This window comes from Canis lupus, chromosome 35, assembly GCF_048164855.1.
Source record: "Canis lupus baileyi chromosome 35, mCanLup2.hap1, whole genome shotgun sequence".
Taxonomy (NCBI): domain Eukaryota; kingdom Metazoa; phylum Chordata; class Mammalia; order Carnivora; family Canidae; genus Canis; species Canis lupus.
The window spans coordinates 5789944-5812873 of record NC_132872.1 but is presented as its reverse complement, the minus strand read 5'-3'; the positions used below and the strand labels follow the sequence as shown (position 1 = coordinate 5812873).

Here is a 22930-nt window from a genome sequence, read left to right as displayed (position 1 = left end):
CGCTCTAATCCTTTTCAATCTGTCTGAACTGAAACTTTACATTTATTCAGTACTTTATATCTTCAAAGCATTACTCACATATGTTCCTCACAACATCCCAGAGAAGTGTGGCTTTTGCAGTTTATGACTGAGGAAACCATGAGAAAAATATCCAACAATCTAATAATTTATGTTATGCAGCCATTCAAAGAGACCTAGATTACAGCGTCCCAATCGAGTATACTTAGAAGTCCAGCCAGTCTCCTCTCAGACACACACCTGTAACACTGACAAGAATCTTTCAATTGCTTGGAGTTTTGCTATTTAGGGCAAAAAATTTCAAATAATGATATGCCAAAGATATGCCAGATTATTTAGAAGATGCTAAAAACAGTTCACCTATAATGTAGCTTCCTTTGCTTTCTAGGAAAACTAACTAGCAGAGTTAAAATTGATTAACAGAGATAGATAATATAAATACAAAAGCAAACCTTTCTGCCAGAGGACAGGCTCCAAGCTGAACAAAGAGTCATCAGATACCAAAGACACCAAGCCAAAGGAATGAGAACTATGAAGAATGAGTGAGATGGGTATACATACCAGTCTACATCTAAGAGAAAATAGACTGTGGTGAGATTTTGATGTAAATAAAATGGTAACAATGACCTGTGTAGGTGAAGGCTTGTTAAAGAATTATCAATGAGAAAAAATTATAATACTCATTGCTGCCAGAGTTCAAACTGCTCTTTATCTGATGAGGTTTAATACAGGGGTCTCACAGGAAACGAGAAGGAATTCCAGATGCTACTGAAGAGAATGAAATGGCAAAACAAAGTGACAATGAATAGGAAAATATAATAAGCTAAACATGGATGGAAAAAAATTGGAAATTAGGATATCTGAAAAAAGAAGAATGTACCAGAGTTATGTTTATTACTAAGAAGTACACAGTGATGACAACCTCTGAAAACAAGATTCAGGGCCTCACTTGGTAAGAACAGAAATCAGAAAGCATCAGAGACAGAGACAGATAAGTAACTTATAACCAGAGAGCTGCTGAAATTCATAATCTGCATGAACAAGGCATTCTCTCTCTCTCTCTCTCTCTCTCACACACACACACACATACTGATTACTTTGATGTTTACCTTATAAAAACTCATCAGATGCCCATCTGTGTATTGTGTGAAATGTACATATGTAGGTAGGAGGGAGGGAGGAAGGAAGGGAGGGAGGGAGAGAGGGAGGGAGGGAGGGAGGAAACTTCCCCTCATACAGGCCCCTGTTAAAGTGCTAAAAGAAACAACTTTCAAATGTGTTTAATATGTATGTTTTTAAGAAACTGATGGTACTTCAAACTATGTAACCTCTCTTTCACTGAGTTTTGCTTTCAGTGTTGTAATGTTTCAGCCTTGGGTCCCAGATTAGAATTTAACATGCAAGAGAGCTATGAAATGTGAAAGTCCAGAGTTGACAGCAAAAACAAATGGCCAGAAAAAGTAATTTAAGTAACCACGAGATTCAAAAAAATCAGTAATACGATGGGTAAAATCTAAGAAATGCTATCACTTGAAAATAAATGGTAGCCAGAATAATTATAATCCTTTCTCCCTCTATTTTGTTTTAAACTACCATATTCTGAATGTTCTAAGAATGGTACCATGCGAGGAAAACAACCTGTCATGCTGTGATTGCTTATAAATTGTAATTCCACTATTACTTTTCACTGTCCAGACTTGCTAAATAAGGCTGGAGTTGAAATCTGAAGGTCACACTGAAGATTTGGTATTTTCTCTCTTCCCTTTCTCAGTCTCTACCTTCTGGTGCTCAGTTCCTTAAGTAAGGAAAATGAGAATCCAAAGCTGAAGTACTTCTGACCTCCTATCAAGTTTCCCACTCCAGGTTGAGGTACGCCTGGTTCCCTTTCTCCATTTGGATCAGGACTCTGTTGCTGGCCACTTTGCCGGGTCCACTCTGGTTCCTAGCAAATGCCAGGCTCACCTGGAGAGCAAGTGAAAAGAGAGGCTCACATCAGAAAAATAAACCCAGATATCAAACTCTGCAGAGAACAGTGCCTGAGTCATCTGAGCAACCTTTCAAGAAAGGTAGAGGGATCAATGAGGATGGGAAAAGACACAAGAGGATGAAGGCTTACTGCAGTTTATCCCATTAAGCTTTTCTATGGGACAAGAAGGGCAAGAATGGGGAAACTAAACCAATTTAATTTAAATTTACAGTTTTAAGAGTACTTAATGAATGGAACTAGGGTGCAATTTACTTATTTCTAGCTATTTTCATAAAAAGCTTCTATAAGAAGTTTGAGAATGCATCTCAGCACTGCAAAGGACAGTACAATTGTACATGCTGGGCCTAGACTCAAAAAACCAAACAAAGTAGGCCCACAGAATATACCATAAGGCAGACCAATCTTGTATCAAAGGTTCAGATATGACTGAGGCCTTCATGTCACTGAGCTGGAGAATGCTCTTAGTTAGAGGACACTGTTGCCAAAATCCTAGATTCCATCCCTGTTCATCTTATTTGAAGGGAGATGAGTATCTGGGTAGCACTGCCCAAAGCAGACATTGTTATCTCCTTGGCATGAGGTACCTCACTGATTTGGGCACAAGGAGAGTCAGAAAGTAAGTCAAGAGACCCTTCACTAGGATTCATAGTTCTTTATGAAATGAAGGGATTAAGTTTGTCCACAGAATTTATCAGTGAGTTGAGCTATTATTATGACTATATATTATTACTCTCTTTCCAGAAGAGAAATGGCAAAAGCCCCATTCCAAAAACACACTATTCAAATTTCTAGGAAGCAGGCAGGAGTATCAGGGACAACTTACATCCTAATGCTCTCTAAGAAGATAGAGGAAGGAGTACCCTCCAAGCTTCCCAGAGCATGTCTAATTATAAGAGCACGAAGTCTCCCGGCTCTAGTGTCTCCCTCAATATAGTTGCTTCTCCTGCTTCTGGACTGGTTGATGTTACCCACTAGCCACATTAGAGAGAGAACAACACCATGCTTAAAATGTACACAGAAGAAAAGCTGGGGATGATGACCTTTAAATAATAAACAGGGTGGTTATTTCTCAGTCTTTGGATAGCTAAGTTGAAAATCATGAGATGGTCGCTTCTAGAGGAATCATTTCTCAATCTTCCAGCCTGATTGTTTGCACAAGGGTGGAAACCTCAGAATTTAGATAGAAGCATATTAGAGATTTCCAAAGGCTTTCATCTTCAGAAGATCAAGCTCTAGGATTACAGAATCAAAAATGATGTAGAATTTACACATGGGAGCCAGGAGAGGGCACTGTCTGAGAGAACACACTGCACTCTTTAGGGAGTATTGGAAAATGTGGAGATGGGGAAAGATCCGTTTCTCTTTTTTCATTTTAGGCCTAGGAGGTTATACCATTATTCTTTAATACATTAAGGAACCGGACCTCTGTGACCACCTATTTAAAATGGCTAGATCCAGGAGAAAATTCAGTATCTCTCAACCACTCTCATTGTCAGAAATAGGACAAAAACATATGTTCACATAAACAATGATAATTTTCCCTACCTCCCTCTTCCTACAAAGCTTTTCAAATGATAAACTGCAGTAAGGCTCTTCATTTGGTCCCTCTGGTTCTCTTGGCAGGTTGCTTAGGGCTCAGGCTTGGTACTCTGCAGTGTTGGTTGTCTGGATTTCCTTTTTTTTTTTTTTTTTTTCTGATAAAAGTCTCTTTCCTTGCTCTCTAGGTGAACCTGATTATTTTTCAGGTGTCCGATGATCCTGGCCTTAGACGGGGACCAGAATTACAATCCAAGAGGCAGCTAGCAAAACAGAATCTTAATTCAAATGAACTTGGGGATTAGTAAATTTCAAACTGGAGAAGAAAAACTGATGGGACATTGAAGTACTCTACCTTTTCTGGATTTCTTGTTTTTCTTCTGGAAAGAACTCATCACCGCAACAAAGAGAGTAAAAGGAGGAGAAAGATGGGGTGGGAGGAAAGGAGAGAAAATATCAAGACAAAGCATCAAGTCTTATGAATTGTCTACAATCCTCTGGACAGTAAAGAGCCTGGGGGCAGGGGTTATCATCACTTATAAAAATTGCCCCACTCTCCATAGCCTTAGAAAGTAAGGCAAAAACAAACAGGAGGGTGAAAATTACTTTACACTTAACTTGTTATTGGCAAATGTACTTGGAAAACTAACCTCATGTGTGATCTACTTTGCACCTAACCCATTTTTATAGTTATGGAATCTCTCGAAAGGGCCAGAGCCCTTCAGATTAGATACTACAGAAAACAATTTAGATACTAAAGGTACTAGTTAAAAGAGTAATGCAGAAACTGATTCAGTGGGTTACTACCAAGGAAATACAGCTACTAAAAAATTACCAGTTTACTAAAAATCCAACTTTATTCAGAAAGAAAAAGAAACCCAAAACAGTATTTTAAAACTTCCAGGTAACTACCAGAATGAGTAGTTGACAGCTATTTCTTTCCACTGTGAAAACTGTCCAATCGGGGCAGCCCCGGTGGCGCAGCGGTTTAGCGCCGCCTGCAGCCCGGGGTGTGATCCTGGAGACCCAGGATCGAGTCCCACATCGGGCTTCCTGCATGGAGCCTGCTTCTCCCTCTGCCTGTGTCTGCCTCTCTCTTTGCTCTCTCTGAATGAATAAGTAAATAAATCGTAAAAAAAAAAAGAAAAAGAAAAAAAAAAAGAAAGAAAGAAAACTGTCAATCTAGAAGGTGAAGAATTTCCTCTTGGAACCTCTACATAATACAGTACCTGAGATAAACTAAATTAACCTAGTACCAAGCACCAACATTCATGACAAGGCTATCTCCTTGTCAGCTCTTGAGGATAAAGGGAAGGATTTAACTAGGATCAGGTTTGGGGATTAGTGAGTCTCTAATCTAGCCTCTGTTATACAGTCCTGCAAAGCCAACAAATATAATCTAAAAATCCTTCAAAACCAAATTTTACATAGCTCACCCTTAAATTCTATTTATAATGACTCCTCTACCACAGACAATTCCCTATCAAATAAGTATTATCCACAATCACCATAAAATAGTCCTTTTCATGACTAAAAATAACAAGAATTCTAAAGAGTAAAGCCAAGGGCCTTAGATGTTAACAGAGCTATCACAGCAGCTTGTAATGTGGTTGTCAGGAACAATGTACCAAAAACGAACCCCTTGTGTAAATTAACAGAAGTAACAAATCTGTATATAAAATTTAAGTTTGCAAAGGGAATTAAAATATGAGGCAAGAAATGAAAATGATTCGCACCTGCAGTGTACAGTTCTCTTTTCGTTTGAGGAACTCCACAAACCTGGCCACCACTCCCGGTGTGCTGATGACTTCATCAATAGGAGGATTAGGTTCTGTCTCCCCGTAAGATAAAAGGAAAGAAGAAAAATAATCCTTTCATTTCAATGCAAGGACTTTATTATCTCAAATTTACTTCATAATATCCCTCCCTCCATTTTAGCATCTCTTTCATGTTGAAAATCTAAAAAAAAAAAAAAAAAATGTAAAATTTAAAATGTAAAATTGAGTTCAATCACTTTGAGAGTAGGGTAGCTCACTTTGAGACTATTGTACCTTACCTTACAATAAGGTAAGCTTTAATGTGGAAATGATGAGCAGACTTCTCAAAAATTAAAGTTATCGCCTCTACAACTTTAGAAAACTTAGGAAGTGGGGGAAAACCAAACACAACCATATTATTATTTCGGTACACTTCATTTAGCCCCATCTCTGTATATGGGTTTTTAGTCTTTCTGTTTAACAATAAGTTGCTTTAAGAAACTGCATTAGGTGACTGCATGTGCTTGCAGGATTTAATTTTACAGCAGTAGTGGTAAGTAGGAGCCAGCAAGAATTCATTAAAGATTATTTGCCAAATTAATCTCGTTTTTCATTTATGACAACAGAGTATCTTATAAATGAAATCATTCTAAGAATCTGTTGGGTAAATAGATAGAAAATGTCCTGAAAAATCGTATGGTAATTTCAGTGACAGATCTGACGAAGTTCTTGATGACATTCATAGAGTGATGTAAGAAAAATGGCAGATGGATTACAGTACTTATTACCAGGGATTCTTAGCCAAGTCCATGGCTTTACTGAAAAACAAAAACAAAAACAAAAAAGGTGACTAATAGTTCAGTATTATTTGGAGCAAGCTCTGATGACATGATCTTTGCCTGGTTCAACATTTTTATCAACCATTCAGATAACAATGATGATCATAATAAAGATTAGTTAAAATGACAGATTACAGAGCATGTAGGAAAAACAGTAAGCTGAAGTTAACAAGAAAACAACAGGGTTTAAAGCAGGATTTAGCAACTGAGTTTTTTAAAAAGCAACTTAAAAAAATTCTACATGAGGGACGACTGGGTGGCTCTGCCGCTGAGCATCTGCCTTCGGCTCAGATCATGATCCTGGGATCCCAGATCTTGTCCTACATTGGACTCCTGTGAAGAGCCTGCTTCTCCCTCTGCCTAGGTCTCTCCCTCTCTCTTTCTCTGTTACTCATGAATAAATAAACCTTAAAAACAAAAAAAAAGCTACATGATTTTAGAGACAAAACCTAAAAACAGTGCATGGAGAAAAGTTCTATGGAGTTTAGATGGCTACAAATACAGTGAAGCATTACTGTATTGTGACTACCAAAATAACTGATGCTATCTTGGAGTACATTATTGGAATGTGTAGTCTCAGGACAAGGAAGGCAATCTCTTCCCACACCTTAGGGTAATAAGAACACATCTAAAGTATTATATTCCAGTTATCACATTTTTAAGAGGGATGGACAGCAAACTAGAATCCAGGCAGGAAAATAGTAGAGAGCAATGAAAGGTCCTAAAATGCCCCATAGTGTGAGCAAGCTGAAAAGAGACGGGAAAAGGGAAGCTATACATGATAATGGCCTTCAAATATTAATAAACTGTCATACAAAAACTGTAACTTTTGCTATGTCACACATTTTGTTATGTCTATATGTTAACAGAGCTTTCTATGCCAGGTACCTCAAAAGGGATATATTATCACTCATGACTCCAAAAAACTACACCTTACACATCTCCTGGGGGAGAGGGAGTCTGCTGTTTATTTAATGCCAGTGTTTATTATCGACATTTTAATGAGGTTCAGAGGTCCAGTTCTTTTCGCTTGTACAGAATTGGCAAAGGCCTAGTCTACTCTAATTATAGATAATTACCATGCCACCAATAAACTCATACTTAAATTTCAGTCATAAAATGATAATATTAAAACCAATAATCACTGATCTTTCAACTAATATTTTAAAAGATTTTCTTAGGGCACCTGTACCTGGCTGGTTCAGTCCATAGCATGTGACCCTTGATCTCAGGGTTGTGAGTTGAAGCCCCACACTGGTTGTAGAGATTACTTAAAAATAATAAAATCTTTTAAAAAACAACAAAAAGGCACCTGGATGGCTCCATTTTTTAGACATCTACCTTCAGCTCTGGTCATGATCCCAAGATCCTGGGAACGAGCCCTCTACCCCTCCTCCCTGCTCATGCTCTCTCTTTCTCACGCTCATTCTCTCTCTCAAATAAATAAAACCTTTAAAATATATAAAATTAAATTTAAAAACAACAAAAAAACATTTTTCTTAAAAAAGAGTGGAGTTTCTCAATTTGAATTAACACGAATTACTGACTACTGTTCTTATCATTTTAAGGTCTTTTATCCGTGATCTGAAAAATAGATTATGGGAAAGTACTATTTTTTAAACTAAATGAAAAAATATACATTTGGCCCTTAAGCAATACAAAGGTTTGGGGGTGCCAATCCCCACACAGCTGAAAATCCTTGGGTAACTTTTGACTTCCCCAAAACCTAATTACTAATAGCCTACTGTTGACAGGAAACTTCACCAATAACAAACAGGCAATTAGCACATATTTTGTTATGTTACATGTATTATAAACTGTATTCTTACAATAAAGCTAGAGAAAAGAAAATACTAAGAAAATTATTAGGAAGAGAAAATACATTTATAGTACTGTACTGTATTTATTGAAAAAGATCTGCATTGTAAGTAGACCCGCACAGTTCAAGCCCTTTGTCATTTAAGGGTCAACTGTACTTTAACATATTTAGAACTTACCTTTTGTTTTTTGTTTTTTAATTTTTTTTTTTATTTATTTATGATAGTCACAGAGAGAGAAAGAGAGAGAGGCAGAGACATAGGCAGAGGGAGAAGCAGGCTCCATGCACCGGGAGACCGATGTAGGAATTCGATCCCGGGTCTCCAGGATCGCGCCCTGGGCCAAAGGCAGGCGCCAAACCGCTGCGCCACCCAGGGATCCCCAGAACTCACCTTTTGAAAGCAGTTTTCTGAATTTCTGTGTTGCTGAAAGCTGTTGCTCTGGGCTATTGGAAAATATCATTTCGATCATGTCGGAAGTAATAACACCACCCTGGCAACACAAACAAAAAGCAAGTATGATAAAATTTTAACTTTAATTCAAAGGAAAACAAAGACAGTACAAGTTGTGGCCACATTATTAAATTAATCGTATTTATATCTAGAAAAGTTACACGAAAGATAATCTTTACACACAGAAGCATCTGAGATGATAAACAATGTGACAAAGACAAATACTGTCTATCGTTAAGAAGCTCATGACAACAAGAAAGTAATCTTAGTAGTAAATACTAACACAAGGAGTTCATTATTCTTCCTCCCTTCCTCATCACTTGGTTGGTTGTTCCTTGTCATTCAGACTACGTGTTAAGTTCTAGAGGAAGGCTCTTTATGACCTCCAAATCTAAAGCAGCTGCTCCATCTCTATCGCTCTATTTTGATCTATGCCAGCCCTTTCCACTATTAGATATTTTTCTCAGTTAAGTATTTACTGGCCAGGTTCCTGCAGTATAGTATAAGCTTCCTGAAAGCCAAAAACCCTGTCCATCTTACCATTCTATCATTGATGGTTGGCATACAGCAAACATTCAACAAATATTTATTGAATGAGTATAGATAGTATGAGTATACTCACAGAATCATAGATTTTAGCCATTATCAAATTCAACGGACTCCTAAATTTATCTAAAATTTCCATTTCTTTATAATAACTTTTTAGTTTTCCACTATTTTCTTGTTTTATGATAACTTTTCCATTCTCTTCAATAGAAGAGATTTCTCCTTGAAAAACACATATACGTGTATGTGTGTGTGTATGTGTGCGTATATATATGTACATATATGTGTGTGTAAATATGTAATTAATTGACTACAATAAACTAGAAATCCAGAAAGGTATAATCCACATAAAGCATATTTTTATCTGCTTATGTAACCTCAAAAAAGTTGTGAAATGGGTTATAATAGAAAATTTCAACAACTGCGATGTGGAACCGATTTTGAAAATCATATAAACATGCCCACTTTGATAACTGGAATGAATAGCAAACTGGAATTTCCTTTAATGTATCCTTGTTATTTAACTTTTAAGGAATAATTTTATAATTATCTTTTTTGAAGTTTTAATCACTGATTTAATCCTTACAATTTAGTTAATTCTGTTTAACTGCATGTTCAAACTATAATAAATATCTAATGAACCATGAAATAAATTATATGGCTCCTTTTTAAAAATGAAATGGCAAGTACTTTTTATAGTATCTACTAATACCTTTTTTAAGACCCAAATAGTAAGCTACATCTCCTATCTTCCTCAGAAAAACACTAAAAAAAAAAGTTTCTTTCATTATCTTACTTACTGGTGCCATCTCCATGTTATTAATCTGAGCCTCATGGAAGCCTCCATCTGACATAACTTCTTCTTCTGTTTCTTCCTCTGCTGTAGCAACATTTCTTCGCTTGAATAACTGAAAAATAAAAAACTGTGACTCACGTATTCTAATACAAGGGAGTTCAACATGCGAACACTAGGAACCCCACTTAAAAGGCAGTAAGGAAGGATGGAGCTTTCCGAAAATGATTTAAAACATTCTAAAGGTTGTGCCACCTTCAACCTTTCCTGATGAGGAACTATTTCAGAATTCTCCAGTGTTATAATCTGATGCAATTAACTATCACAACATGCTGTTAACACTTGATGTGGTAAAACTTACTAAGAGAAGCCTGACAGGACATGACACATAAAAAAAGGAAGGTTGAAAAAGGAGCTAGGGCATACTTGGCCACTCCCCTCTTTCCTCTATGTTAAATTGGTGATCTTATAGTCTTACCAATGCACTAGAGGAAATGATAAAAATGATGTCAGAATAAGTTAATATTTCCCCCTTAACCTTCAAAGATAATAAACTGAGACTTCTCAACCTTTCCAACCTGTTCAGCAACCAGTTCCTGCTTGAACACTGCCTTTAAAGTATCCATTAATTTGTGAAGGTAAAGAATACTTCCTTACAAAGGTAGCCTACTAAGGTGCCTTCATTATATCTTTAATTGTCCGAAGCAGTTCATTTGTTCAAGCCACGATAGAGTAACAATAACTCATCCTCTCTCCCTATGCAACTCTAAAAGCAGACAAAATCCATGAAATAATGCATTTCAGCAAATGGATAACATGTAGCCAGGCAGTGATCCTTCAGAAAAGGGGGGAAAAAAAAAACCTGGCCCAATGATTGCCTCAGATTATTGTCTGGACAGTTTCCAGGCTGTAGCCGTGGGAGGGTGAAACCCAAACAGAGCCTAAAGGCTCCCTCAGGTAAGGAGACAGAGTTTAGAAATGAGGAGGCCAAGGCAACTAGAATCCATAGGCAAAGTAATGAAGACAAAAGATCAACAGAGAACTCAAACTTTGTAGAAAGTTCCCATTAGTCTTTAGCTTCATACTATAAGAACAGGTATATAACGAGAAAACAGCTGGGAAAGGAACCACTTCCACTTCCAACAAACATGCAAATAATTTTGGAAGTTATACAAGTCAAGGAATATTCAAGTGAAAAGACTTCCTAATATACATAGGGCATTTAGCAGAATACTAAGAAGGATACTGGTTCAGAAATGAGGCTTAATTAGCTCTAGATTAAAGGGTATTAAGGGTCCAGCCCAATGAAATGTAAAAACAAACTGGTTCCAAGTAATTTACTAAATCCAAAGACAAATTCAGAATTATATATATTTAAAAAGTATAAAAGCTCCAACAATAAGGTAAACGTCATAATCCTTGGAATTCAATTGGAAACTACCAAGCACTAAAAAGAAGAAAAGACATCAGGAAGGAAAAAAAAATCAATCTAGCAAAACCACCTAGAAATGACAGAAATGGGAGAAATGGGAAAGAACATTAAAACTGTTATAAATATATTCCACATATTCAAAAAGTAGAAGTATAAATATTAGGAAAGATAAGAGATAAACAAAGGCTAAGCAAATACCTACATATGAAAAATACAATTTTCAGATGAAAAGTACACTGGATGGAATTAACAGCACATTATATACTGCAGAAGAAAAGATTACTGAATTTAAGCACATAGCAGTATAACACTTTGAAATACAACACATGGAAAAAAGGCTGAGAAAACAGGTATAAAATATAAGTCAGCTGTGGGACATCAAGTGACCTAAAATACATGCACGGGGGTCCCTAAGGTTGGGGTGGGGGAATATATTTGGAAAATGGCCAAAAAAAATTTTTTAGTGTCATGTTTTTATTTAAATTCCAGTTAAGTAACACAGAGTATAATATGAGTTTCAGGAAAATTTGGGGATTCATCACTTACATATAACACCTAGTGTTCATCACAAGTGCCTTCATTAATGCCCATCAAGCATTTAACCCATCCGCCACTGATGTCCCTCCATCAACCCTGCTTGTTCTCTCTATAGTTAAGAGTCTATTTTATGGTTTGTCTCTCGTTTTCCTCCTATGTTCACCTGTTTCATTTCTTAAATTCCCTTTATTGGATATGTCATTTGCAAATATATTCTCCCATTCGGCAGAGTGCCTTTTAGTTTTGCTGATTGTTTCCTTTGCTGTGCAGAAGCTTTTCACCTTGATGAAGTCCCAATAGTTCATTTTTTGCTTTTGTGGGAAATGTGTCTAATAAGAACTTGCTTAACAACCAAGGTCAAAAGGTTGCTGCCTGTGTTCTCCTCTAGGATTTTGATGGTTTCCTGTCTCACATTTAGGTCTTGAATTAATTTATTAATTTATTTCGAATTTATTTTTGTGTATGGGGTAAGAAAATGGCCTTTCTTTTTGCATGCTGCTGTCCAGTTTTCCTAACACCTTTTATTGAAGAGACTTTTTTTCCATTGATATTCTTTCTTGCTTTGTTTGAAGATTAGTTGGCCGTATAGCTGTGGGTCCATTTCTGGGTTTTCTATTCTGTTTCATTGATCTATGTGTCTGTTTTTGTGCCAGTACCATACTGTCTTGTTCATTACAGCTCTGTAATATAACTTAAAGTCTGGAATTGTGATGCCTCCAGTTTTGCTTTTCTTTTTCAGGTTTGCTTTGGCTATTCAGAGTCTTTTGTGGTTCCATATAAATATTAGGATTGTTTGTTCTATTTCTGTGAGAAATGCTGGTGGTATGTTGATAGTGATTGCATTAAATGTGTAGACTGCTTTGGGTAGTATAGACATTTTAACAGTATTTGTTCTCCTAATCCAGTAGTATGGAATGTCTTTCCCTTTCTCTGTGTCCTCTTCAACTTCTTTTCTAAATGTCCTAGAGTTTTCAGAGTACAGATCTTTTACTTTTACCTCTTTGGTTGGATTTATTCCTACGTATCTTTTGGTTTTTGGTGTAATTGTAAATGGGATCAATTCCTTGATTTCTTTCTCCTGCTTCATTGCTGGTGCATAGAAATGCAACACATTTCTGTAGGCTGGATTTTGTATCCTGCAACTTTACTGAATTTGTGTATCAGTTCTAGCAATTTTTTAGTGGAGCTTTTGGGTCTTCTACATAGAGTATAGTGTCATCTGTAAATAATGGAAGTTTGACTTATTCCTTGCCAATGTGGATGCCTTTTATTTCTTTTTGTTGTCTGATTACTGAGGCGAGGACTTCCAGTCCTATATTAAGTAATTGTGGTGAGAGTGAAAGTCCCAAGGCTTGTTCCCAACTATAGAGGAAAAAGCTCTCCGTTTTACCCCACTGAGGATGTTATTAGCTAGGTCTTCTGTCTATGGTCTTTATGATATTGAGGTTATGTTCCTTCTACCCCTTACTTTGTTGAGGGTTTTTATCAAGAATGGATGTTGTACTCTGTCAAAATACTTTTCTGCATCTATTGAGAGAATCATATAGTTCTTATGCTTTATTAATGTAGTGTATCACGTTGATTTGTGAATACTGAACCACCCTTGTAAGCCCAGGAACAGATCCCACTTGATCCTGGAGAATGATTCTTTTAATGTACTATTGGGTTTGATTTGCTAGTATTTTGTTGAGAATATTTGGCCTTCATAATTTTGGCCTGTACATCTTTTTTTAGTGGGGTCTTGGTCGGGTTTTGGAATCAAGGTAATGTCGGCCTCGTAGAATGAATTTGGAAATTTCCTTCCATTTCTTTTTTTGGAAGTTTGAGAAGAATAGGTATTAACTCTTCTTTAAATGTTTGGTAGAATTCCCCTGGGAAGCCATCTGATCCTGGACTTTTGTTTGTTGGGAGATTTTGGATTACTAGTTCAATTTTTTTGCTGGTTACTGGTCTGTTGAGTTTTCTATTTCTTCCTGTTTCAATTTTGGCAATTTCTGTTTCTAACCATTTCTTCCAGATTGCCTAATTTGTTGACATATAATTTTTCAAAATATTGTCATAATTGTTTCTATTTCTGTGGTGTTGGCTGTGATCTCTTGCATTCGTGATTTTATCTGGGTCCCTTCTCTTTTCCTTTTGGTAAGTCTGGGCTAGGGGTTTATCAATTTTATTAATATTTTCAAAGAATCAGCCCCTAATTTCATTGATCTATTCTACTATTTTGTTTCTGTATCATTTATTTCTGCTCTAATATTTATTATTTCCCTTCTTCTGCTGGCTTTAGGCATCATTCTTTTCCTTGCTCCTTTAGGTAAAAGATTAGATTATGTATTTGAGATTTTTCTTGCTTCTTGAGGTAGTCCTGTATTGCTATATATTTCCCTCTTATGGTCGCTTTTACTGCATCCCAAAGTTTTTGGACTGTCATGGTTTCACTTTTGTTTCCCTGTAGTTAATTTCTTCTTTAATTTCATGGTTGACCCATTCATTCTTTAGTAGGATGTTCTTTAACCTCCATGTATTTGTGGTCTTTCCAAATTTTTCTGTTTGACTTCAAGTTTCATAGCATTGCTATGATCAGAAAATATGCATGTTATGATCTCTATCTTTTTGTACTTGTTGAGGCCTGATTTGTGACCTACTAGCATGTGATCTCTTCCAGATAATGTCTCATGTGCACTAGAAAAGAATGTGTACTATGCTGCTTTAGGATGAAATGTCCTGAATATCTGTTAAGTCCATCTGGTCCAGTGTGTTCATTCAAAGCCATTCTTTATTTCCATTTTGATTTTCTGCTTAATGATCTGTCCTTTGATGTAAGTGGAGTGTTAAAGTCCCAAACTATTTCTGTATAATTATCAATGAGTTCTTTTATGTTAATGTTTTATATATTTGGGTGCTCCCGAGTTGGGGGCATAAATACTTACAACTTCTAGGCCTTCTTACTGGATAGATCCCTTTATTATGATATAATGCTCTCTTCATTTCTTGTTATTGTCTTTTTTAAAAACTGGTTTGTCTGCTACAGATGCTGCTATTCTGTCTTTCTTTTGACATTCATTGGCATGATAAATGGTTCTCCATCCCCTTTCAATCTGCAGGCATCTTTAGGTCTAAAATGAGTCTTTTGTAGGCAGCATATAGATAGGTCTTGCTTTTTTTTTTTTTATATTTTTTTTTAATATTTATTTATTTATGATAGACATAGAGAGAGAGGCAGAGACACAGGAGGAGGGAGAAGCAGGCTCCATGCTGGGAGCCCGACGTGGGACTCGATCCCGGGACTCCAGGATCGCGCCCTGGGCCAAAGGCAGGCGCTAAACCGCTGAGCCACCCAGGGATCCCCGATAGGTCTTGCTTTTTAATCCATTCTGTCTTTTGATTGGACCATTTAGCCCATTTACATTCAGAGTAATTATTGATACATGTGAATTTAGTGCCATTTTATTACTTGTTTTGTCATTGTTTCTGGAGATTTTCTGTTCCTTTCTAGTCTTTGTTGCTTTTGGTCTTTCTTTCCCACTCAAAGAGTCTCCTTTAATAATTCTTGCAGAGCTTGTTTAGTAGCCACAAACTCCTTTAGTTTTTGTTTGCCTGGAAAACTATGATAACCTTGCTGGATAGAGTATTCTTGACTCCACATTTTTCCCATTCAGCATGCTGAATATATTATGCCTCTCTTCTTGCCTGCCAAGTTTCTGAGGAGAGATATGCTACTAACCTTATTTGTCTTCTCTTGGAAGTTAGGAGCTTCTTTTGTCTTACTGCTTTTAGGATTTTTTTCTTTATCTCTGTTATTTTGCAAATTTAGCTATGATATACCTTGGTATTGGCCTGCTTTTGTTGATTCAATAGTTTGTGCCTGCTGGATTTGGATGTCTATTTCCACATTAGAGAAGTTTTCAGCTATAATTTCTTCAAATAAACTTTTTGCCCCCTTTTCTCTCTTCTTCTTCTGGGATTCTATGATATGTTATTACACTTTATGGAATCACCGAATTCCCTAAGTCTACATTTGTGATCTAATATTTTTCTCTCCCTCTTTCCTTTCAGCTTCATTATTCTTTTTTTTTTTTTTTTTTTTTTTTATGATAGTCACAGAGAGAGAGAGACAGAGGCAGAGACATAGGCAGAGGGAGAAGCAGGCTCCATGCACCGGGAGCCCGACGTGGGATTTGATCCCGGGTCTCCAGGATCGTGCCCTGGGCCAAAGGCAGGCGCCAAACCGCTGCGCCACCCAGGGATCCCCAGCTTCATTATTCTTATCTTTTATATCACTTATTCATTCCACTGACCCTTCCATCCTTGTGGTTATTACATCCAGTTGGTTTCAAATCTCAGTTACGGTATTTTTCATTTCAGACTGACTAGTTTTTTGGTCTTTTATCTCTACAGTAAGGGACTCACTGGTGTCCTCTATGCCTTTCTCAAGCCCAACTAGTATCCTTAATGATTGCTACTTTAAATTCTAGATCAGGCATATTACTTATATCTGCTTTGATTAGATCTCTGGCCATGACTCTTCTTGTTCTTTCTTTAAGGATGAATTCCTCTGTCTTGACATATTGTGTAAGTCTCTCTGTCTTCTTCTGTGTGCTAAGAAAGCCTGTTATGTTTCCTGCTCCTGAGAATAATGGCTTTAAGAAGAAGACGTCATCTATTGTCCAGAGGTGGGCACTTCAGAAGTGTCTCTGGTGATGCTTTGTGCACTCTGCTGCTATGCTTTGGCTGCTCTTTCTCTCAGGTCAGTCCTCTGCAGTTTCTTCTTGCCTGCAGTGGGAAGTGTTTGGACCCTGGCCAGAGTATGGTGAGTTTTAATTAGGTGTCTCTGGTCTGCCTTTATAGAGACTTGATGCTATTTCCACTAGAGCTGAAGCTTTGCAGAACTCTATGGTCAGCAGATATGGTGCATGCAGGGTCTGTGCTGGTCTTCTGGGGGGAGGGGTCCACTGCTCTGGTTCTCAAATACAACTACGCTAGTGAAATAGCACAGGGGGCAGGGCTTGGTGTAAACAGTTTAAGCCACTATTGTTGGCACTGTGCTGCTTACTGAAGTTAGTTTATGGTAAAGAGTGGGGGGGAGAAAAATGTGAGTCAGCTCCCTAGTCCCCAGAGGGGGGAGTTTGTACATGCCATGGTGCAGGAAGCCCTCCCAGAAGAGCCAACAATCTCCCCTCATGGGTCCTAGGAATCCCTCAGCTCGCTGCCTTCACCCGTCTGTGTCCTGGCCATCTGCCTGCCTGGTAGCACCTTGGGGTCTATCCCAAGCAGGCACACTGAATTTTAAAACTCCCAACTTTAAGGACCTGATATGCTGTGGACATGTGCTGGCCCTCTGACGGTGGATCTCACTGCACTAGGACTGATGCAGGTTTGTCCCAGAAGGGCAGTCACCAAAGTGCAGGGGTATGGAGTTTGAAGTGAAGTACAGCAAAGAGCCAGTATCCAAGTTAGCCACCCTCAGCAGGTATCTCTGCACCTATGCTGAGGAGCAGGGGAAGGAAATGTTCACTGGCTTTTTGTCCCTGAGAGTCAGTGCCACCCTTCCCAGATATGCTTCAAAATGGAGGAATCACCTCTCCCAGTGAGTCCCAGGGGTCTCTAAATATTAGCAATGAACAATCAAAAACTGAAATTCAAAACATACCACTGACAAACAGCATCAAAACTACACAACACATAGGGAAAAATGTAACCAAAACAAAACAATAACAACTACAAATCAGGGCACCTGGGTGGCGCAGTCGGTTAAGTGATCCAACTCTTGCTTTTGGCTCAGGTCCTGATCTGTATCATGATATTGAGCCCCACGTCAGGCTCCATGCTCAGCAAAGAGTCTGTCTGAGCATCTGTCTCACCCTCTGTGCCTCCCACTCAGGCTCTCTTTCCTCTCTCAAATAAATAAATTAAAAAAAAAAAAAACCGGGATCCCTTGGTGGCACAGCAGTTTGGCACCTGCCTTTGGCCCAGGGCGCGATCCTGGAGATCCGGGATCGAATCCCATGTCGGGTTCCCGGTGCATGGAGCCTGCTTCTCCCTCTGCCTATGTCTCTGCCTCTCTCTCTCTCTCTCTCTCTCTGTGACTATCAAAAGTAAATAAAAAATTAAAAAAAAAAAAAACAAAAACCTACAAATCACTGAGAGCTATTATATACCTAAATAAATGGAGATACGGGGTTTATGAGTCAGAAGTCTCATTGTTATGATATCCATTCTCCCCAAGCTGATCTACAGATCTAATATAATCACAATCAAATCCTCAGAGCAGACTTTTGTGCACAAATTGACAAGCTGATTCTAAAGTTCATATAAAAATGCAAAGGACCGGGGATCCCTGGGTGGCGCAGCGGTTTAGCGCCTGCCTTTGGCCCAGGGCGCGATCCTGGAGTCCCGGGATCGAGTCCCACGTCGGGCTCCCGGCATGGAGCCTGCCTCTCCCTCCTCCTGTGTCTCTGCCTCTCTCTCTCTCTATGTCTATCATAAATAAATAAATCTTAAAAAAAAAAAGATTTTATTAAAAAAAAAAAATGCAAAGGACCAAAACAAAAAAAAATGCATAGGACCTATAATAGAACAATTTTTGTAAAGAACAAGGTTAGAGGGCTAGTAATATGATTTCAAGACTTATTATAAAAGCTACAGTAATCAAGACAGTGTGATATATAAGACAGATGAATAAACCAATGGAACAGAGTAAACTTCAGAAGCCAGACCCACACAGAGATGGCCAACTGAATGTAATGGTTCTAAGGCAGTTCATGAGGGGAAACAATCATTTTAATAAATGACACTTGAATAACTGGAGAAGCATATGTAAAAAAATGTCCCCTTTCCCCTTACCTTACATTATGTACAAAAACTAAATGTAAACAGTCACAGACCTGAATTTAAACTAGTAACAATAAAACTTACTGAAAACAGAAGAAAATCTTCAGCGACCTTTGGCTTTGACAAAGATTCTTAGATTTGACACACAAAAGCACAATCCGTAAAAGAAAAAAAACTGATATATGGAATTCCAAAATCAAAACCTTCTGCTCTTTAAACAGCGCTTCTTAAAATGAAAAGGCAAGCCACTGACTGGAAGAAAATGTTTAAAAATCATATATCTAGCAATATATCTTGGATCCAGAAAACAATTTTAAAAACTAAACAGACTTCACCTAAAGTAGATATACAGATGGCAAATAAGCACATGAAAAGATGCTCTCGCCTTCAGTCATTAGGGAACCGTAAAATAAAACCATAATGGCATACTACTATGCACACCTTAGAATAGATAAAATGAAAAAGACCTACCATAACAAATGTTCACAAAGACGTGGTAGAGCAAATGAAACTCTCATAAAACTACTGACGTGAAAGTAAAGTAGTACAACCCATTTTAGCAAACAGCTGACAGCTTCTTAAGAACACATCTACTATACAACCCAGCCATTCTTAGATACCTATCCCCGAGAAATGGAAATATATGTCCATACAAAGAGCTGTCCACGAACGTGGAGCTTTATGAGTAGCAGCTTTATTTGTAATCATCTAAAACTGGAAACAATCCAAACTGCCACCAACAGGTGAATGGATAAACCAATTGTGGTTTTATCTTTACAAAAGAATGCTACTCATCAATAAAATGAACTGATACACACAACAGAAATGAATCTCAAAATGATTAAGCTGACTGAAAGAAGCCAGACAGAAGAGAACACATATTGTATCAAGTCATTTATGCAAAGTAATCAGTGGTGACTGAAAAAAAAAGATTAGAAGTTGCTTGGAGATAGGTGAGGGGTGGGGAAAAGTAATACAAAGGTATACCAGGTAACAATATGTTCACTATTTTAAGTATGGTGATGGTTTCACAGATATATACATATGTCAAAACTTAAATTGTATACTCTATGTCAACTATATAGTCAAAGTTTTTTAAAAGACATAGAAAACATAGCTGAAAAAACCGAAATACGTCTATCTCAACAGTATGAGTTCTTAATAATATTAAAACACATTCCTGTTCCCTCCAGAGGATGCTAAGAAACCAACTCATTATTCTGAAAAAGAAGAATAAGTGTAATTACTAACTCAGAAACACCAAAGTGTGCAGTTTGATCCTCTTGGATCTTGCTTTTATGATTTGTTAGGGAGGTCTGGAGCAGTACTAAGTCTATGGCTAATTAATCTCCACTACTGAGGCAAGACTCTCCTGAATACTCTACCTAATGCCCTGCAAATGATGAGTTTTTCCAGTCTGGCTAGAGGAACAGGTGCTATTCTCAGCACTGTGTAAGGGCCACACACTCTTCCCTCTAATCTTTTTGGATGATAGTTTCTCTAGCCTTGAGTAGTCTCCTCAAGCACATATGCTGATCAGTACTCTGCTGAATACTCAAAGAAACACAGTGAAGACCTCTAGGCTTCTTTCTCCATACATAGTCTCTTCCTTTTATTATTTGTTCCTAGATGGCTTAATCTCCCCAGACTCTCAGCTCTGTCTCCTCAATTCAGGAAGGCGGTGGCCTTTAGTTCCCTCTCCCTATTGTAACTTGAAAACTCTCTTGTTGAAGCAATCATAGAGGTCACCTCTTTGGTTTCCTATCTCTAGAGATCACTGTCCTTCACTGGTTAATGTCTGGTATCTTGAACTACTGTTTCATGTATTTTATCTGTTTATTCTTGGTTTGTTTCAGGTAGAAGGGTACATCTGGGCCCTGCTATTTCACTTTGGCTGGAAGCAGGAGTCCTCAAAGTGCCCTATCTAATTCAAAATGTCCCACTTATGGCTAAAGGGAGCCTGTTCAAGCTATCTCCTGAGTCTTTTCAACACAAGTTTCGACAGTCTTAAACCTCCTCGCTCTATGTTATGAAAAAATACTACACATTCACTTTGAATATTCCCTATCTCTAAAACAAGAATCAGGTGTTTCTTCTAAGAAGCCTATTTGTTTAAGAGAAAAATTCTCTAATGACCGCAATCTCAGGGTGCTAGAGGTGCTCACTGATATAAGGTATTTCACTATCTCGAAGCCTTACTAGGACAAAACTGGGTTTGTGTGTATATCTGTGTTATACATCATGAAATCCTACTAATATTACCTATTCAAATTTATATAACTTCTTTGATTTTATACTTCTATCTCAACCTTAAAAATCCAGGTTCCTAATATTAACATAGTTATCTGGAATATCCACATATAAATATATATAGTTTCAGGATCTATCCTATATGATCACTGAAGCAGTTCAAGATTTGTTTATACTTCTTTTTGTCCTTAAGACACAGCCCAACAGAGAAAATTAATCACTGTGCCATATATTAAGCTGTATTATTTTTTAAGATTTTATTTATTTATTCATGAGACACGGGGGGGGGGGGGGGAGACACAGGTAGAAGGAGAAGCAGGCTCCATGCAGGGAGCCTGATGTGGGACTTGGTCTCGGGTCTCCAGGATCAGGCCCTGGGCTAAAGGCAGCTCTAAACCACTGAGCCACTGTGGGTGCCCAGCTGTATTTCCTGTGTGGTTTAGCCACAAACATGACACACAGGACCATTTAATTCCTCTTATTTTTAAGGATTTCTTCCTTCATTAGGATTTCATTTTGTTTCACAATTACTTAAAGCATCTACATGACTCCAAAATCACACCTAATCACTAAAATAACATTTCTTGGTACTGCAAAATTTACATCCACATGTAGTCATTATTAAAATGGAATGGCAGGGTACTGTTATGATCTTTAATACAACTGATTGATAAGTAGAATTTGAAATTAAAAACATCATACCATTTACATCACAAGGATGATGACAAGGTAAGATATGAGAAATTCTCAGCAAAGGGAAGTCCCCTAAGCCTACAGCTAAACATCAAGAACACAGGATAAACAATTCTGACTGGTGCAGGAAGACAGAAAATATAGGGTGGAGATCTCCAGTGGAAAAAAACATGGAACTGATAAATTATTTGGTTTTTTTTTCTGATAAATTATTTGTGAAGTTTAACCACATAGAGAATCAGATAAAAATAATTTTAAAGCAGCTGTAGAAGAGAATGAAAAGACAGCCAGAAATCTGAAACCAAGCAAAAAAAAAAAAAAAAAAAAAAATCAGACAACTCCAGGAAAAACAAAGTATAAAGAAAGGAAATCACCATATACTATTCAGTTCAGCAATAAATAATACATACTGTAGTATGACTGTATTAGGAGAATAGGCACAAGGGAAAAGCAGTATAAGAGCTTAAATATTTACTTACCGTAACAGAACATCAAAAGGTGACATTTTAAATTATTAGTTAAGAGGACTGAAAATGGTTTACTTGGGAATGAGACCAGGAACACTGGTAGTTTAATTTCAAGTACTGTAGTGCTATTTAATTATTTCAACTGTGCATGTCTTACTCAGAGAAAGGTTTTAAAAAAGAAAAAACTGTCAAACAATCAAGATTTATATACCTTATCTACAGATTACATGTTGACTGAACTTGTCAACCAAGTTAATCAACGGGAAAAGTTGCCTGTCCACAAGTTTATCAACTTGCTCACTTCTCAAGATATTTCTTACAACTAAAAACATCAAGCAAACCTCCATTCTGCATCATGATGGGGCTTATGAACTTTTAAGCAGTACAAGCTAACCTATTCACATTGAATTAACAAAAGTCTACTTAATTCAAATTTACAAGGACTGGCTCAATCAGAATGACACCAACTAGTAAAACTTTTTGCCAAAAATGAGTTTTAGTTTGGTCTGTGTCAAGTGGACAGATGTCATTTATAAAGTGCTGCCTAGATATAACAAAAATTAAGTGTTTGTCTTCTAAAAAGATAGCTCTTTAAAGATGCAGTTAGTATCTTCTGCACACTTGCCAACATCAACTCCTGTGCTACCCTTACATCTAGCTCTTCAAACTAGCTTCAACCTGTGCCTTTCCTGATGACAAAGCAACTGTGGAAAGATAAACAGTACCTAAATGAATCTGTATTTTACTGATATTTATTATTTTACAAATTAGGCATGAAGTACTGTTTTGATATTAAGAAGCCTGATTGGCTTTACTAGTTTTCTCTTTATAATAGAGCACATATGAAATTTAAAAATTAAGACTGTAAATAGAGGGCAGCCCGGTGGGGCTCAGCAGTTTAGCGCCGCCTTTGGCCCAGGGCCTGATCCTGGAGACCCAGGATCGAGTCCCATATCGGGCTCCCTGCATGGAGCCTG

General features: G+C 37.5%; 1 protein-coding gene across 5 annotated transcripts in view; it reads right to left on the bottom strand.

Annotated features, from left to right (window-relative positions):
- The window catches only part of KPNA1 (karyopherin subunit alpha 1), a 70387-nt gene that overhangs the window by 23191 nt on the left and 24266 nt on the right, over positions 1–22930 (bottom strand). For all 5 annotated transcript variants that reach the window (XM_072812248.1, XM_072812250.1, XM_072812252.1 and 2 more), the window contains 3 exons: positions 9754–9861; positions 8348–8447; positions 5278–5372 (listed from right to left, as the gene is read on the bottom strand). In XM_072812248.1, the coding sequence (XP_072668349.1) occupies positions 5278–5372; positions 8348–8447; positions 9754–9861 (303 nt within the window). The remainder of the gene's footprint in view (positions 1–5277; positions 5373–8347; positions 8448–9753; positions 9862–22930) is intronic.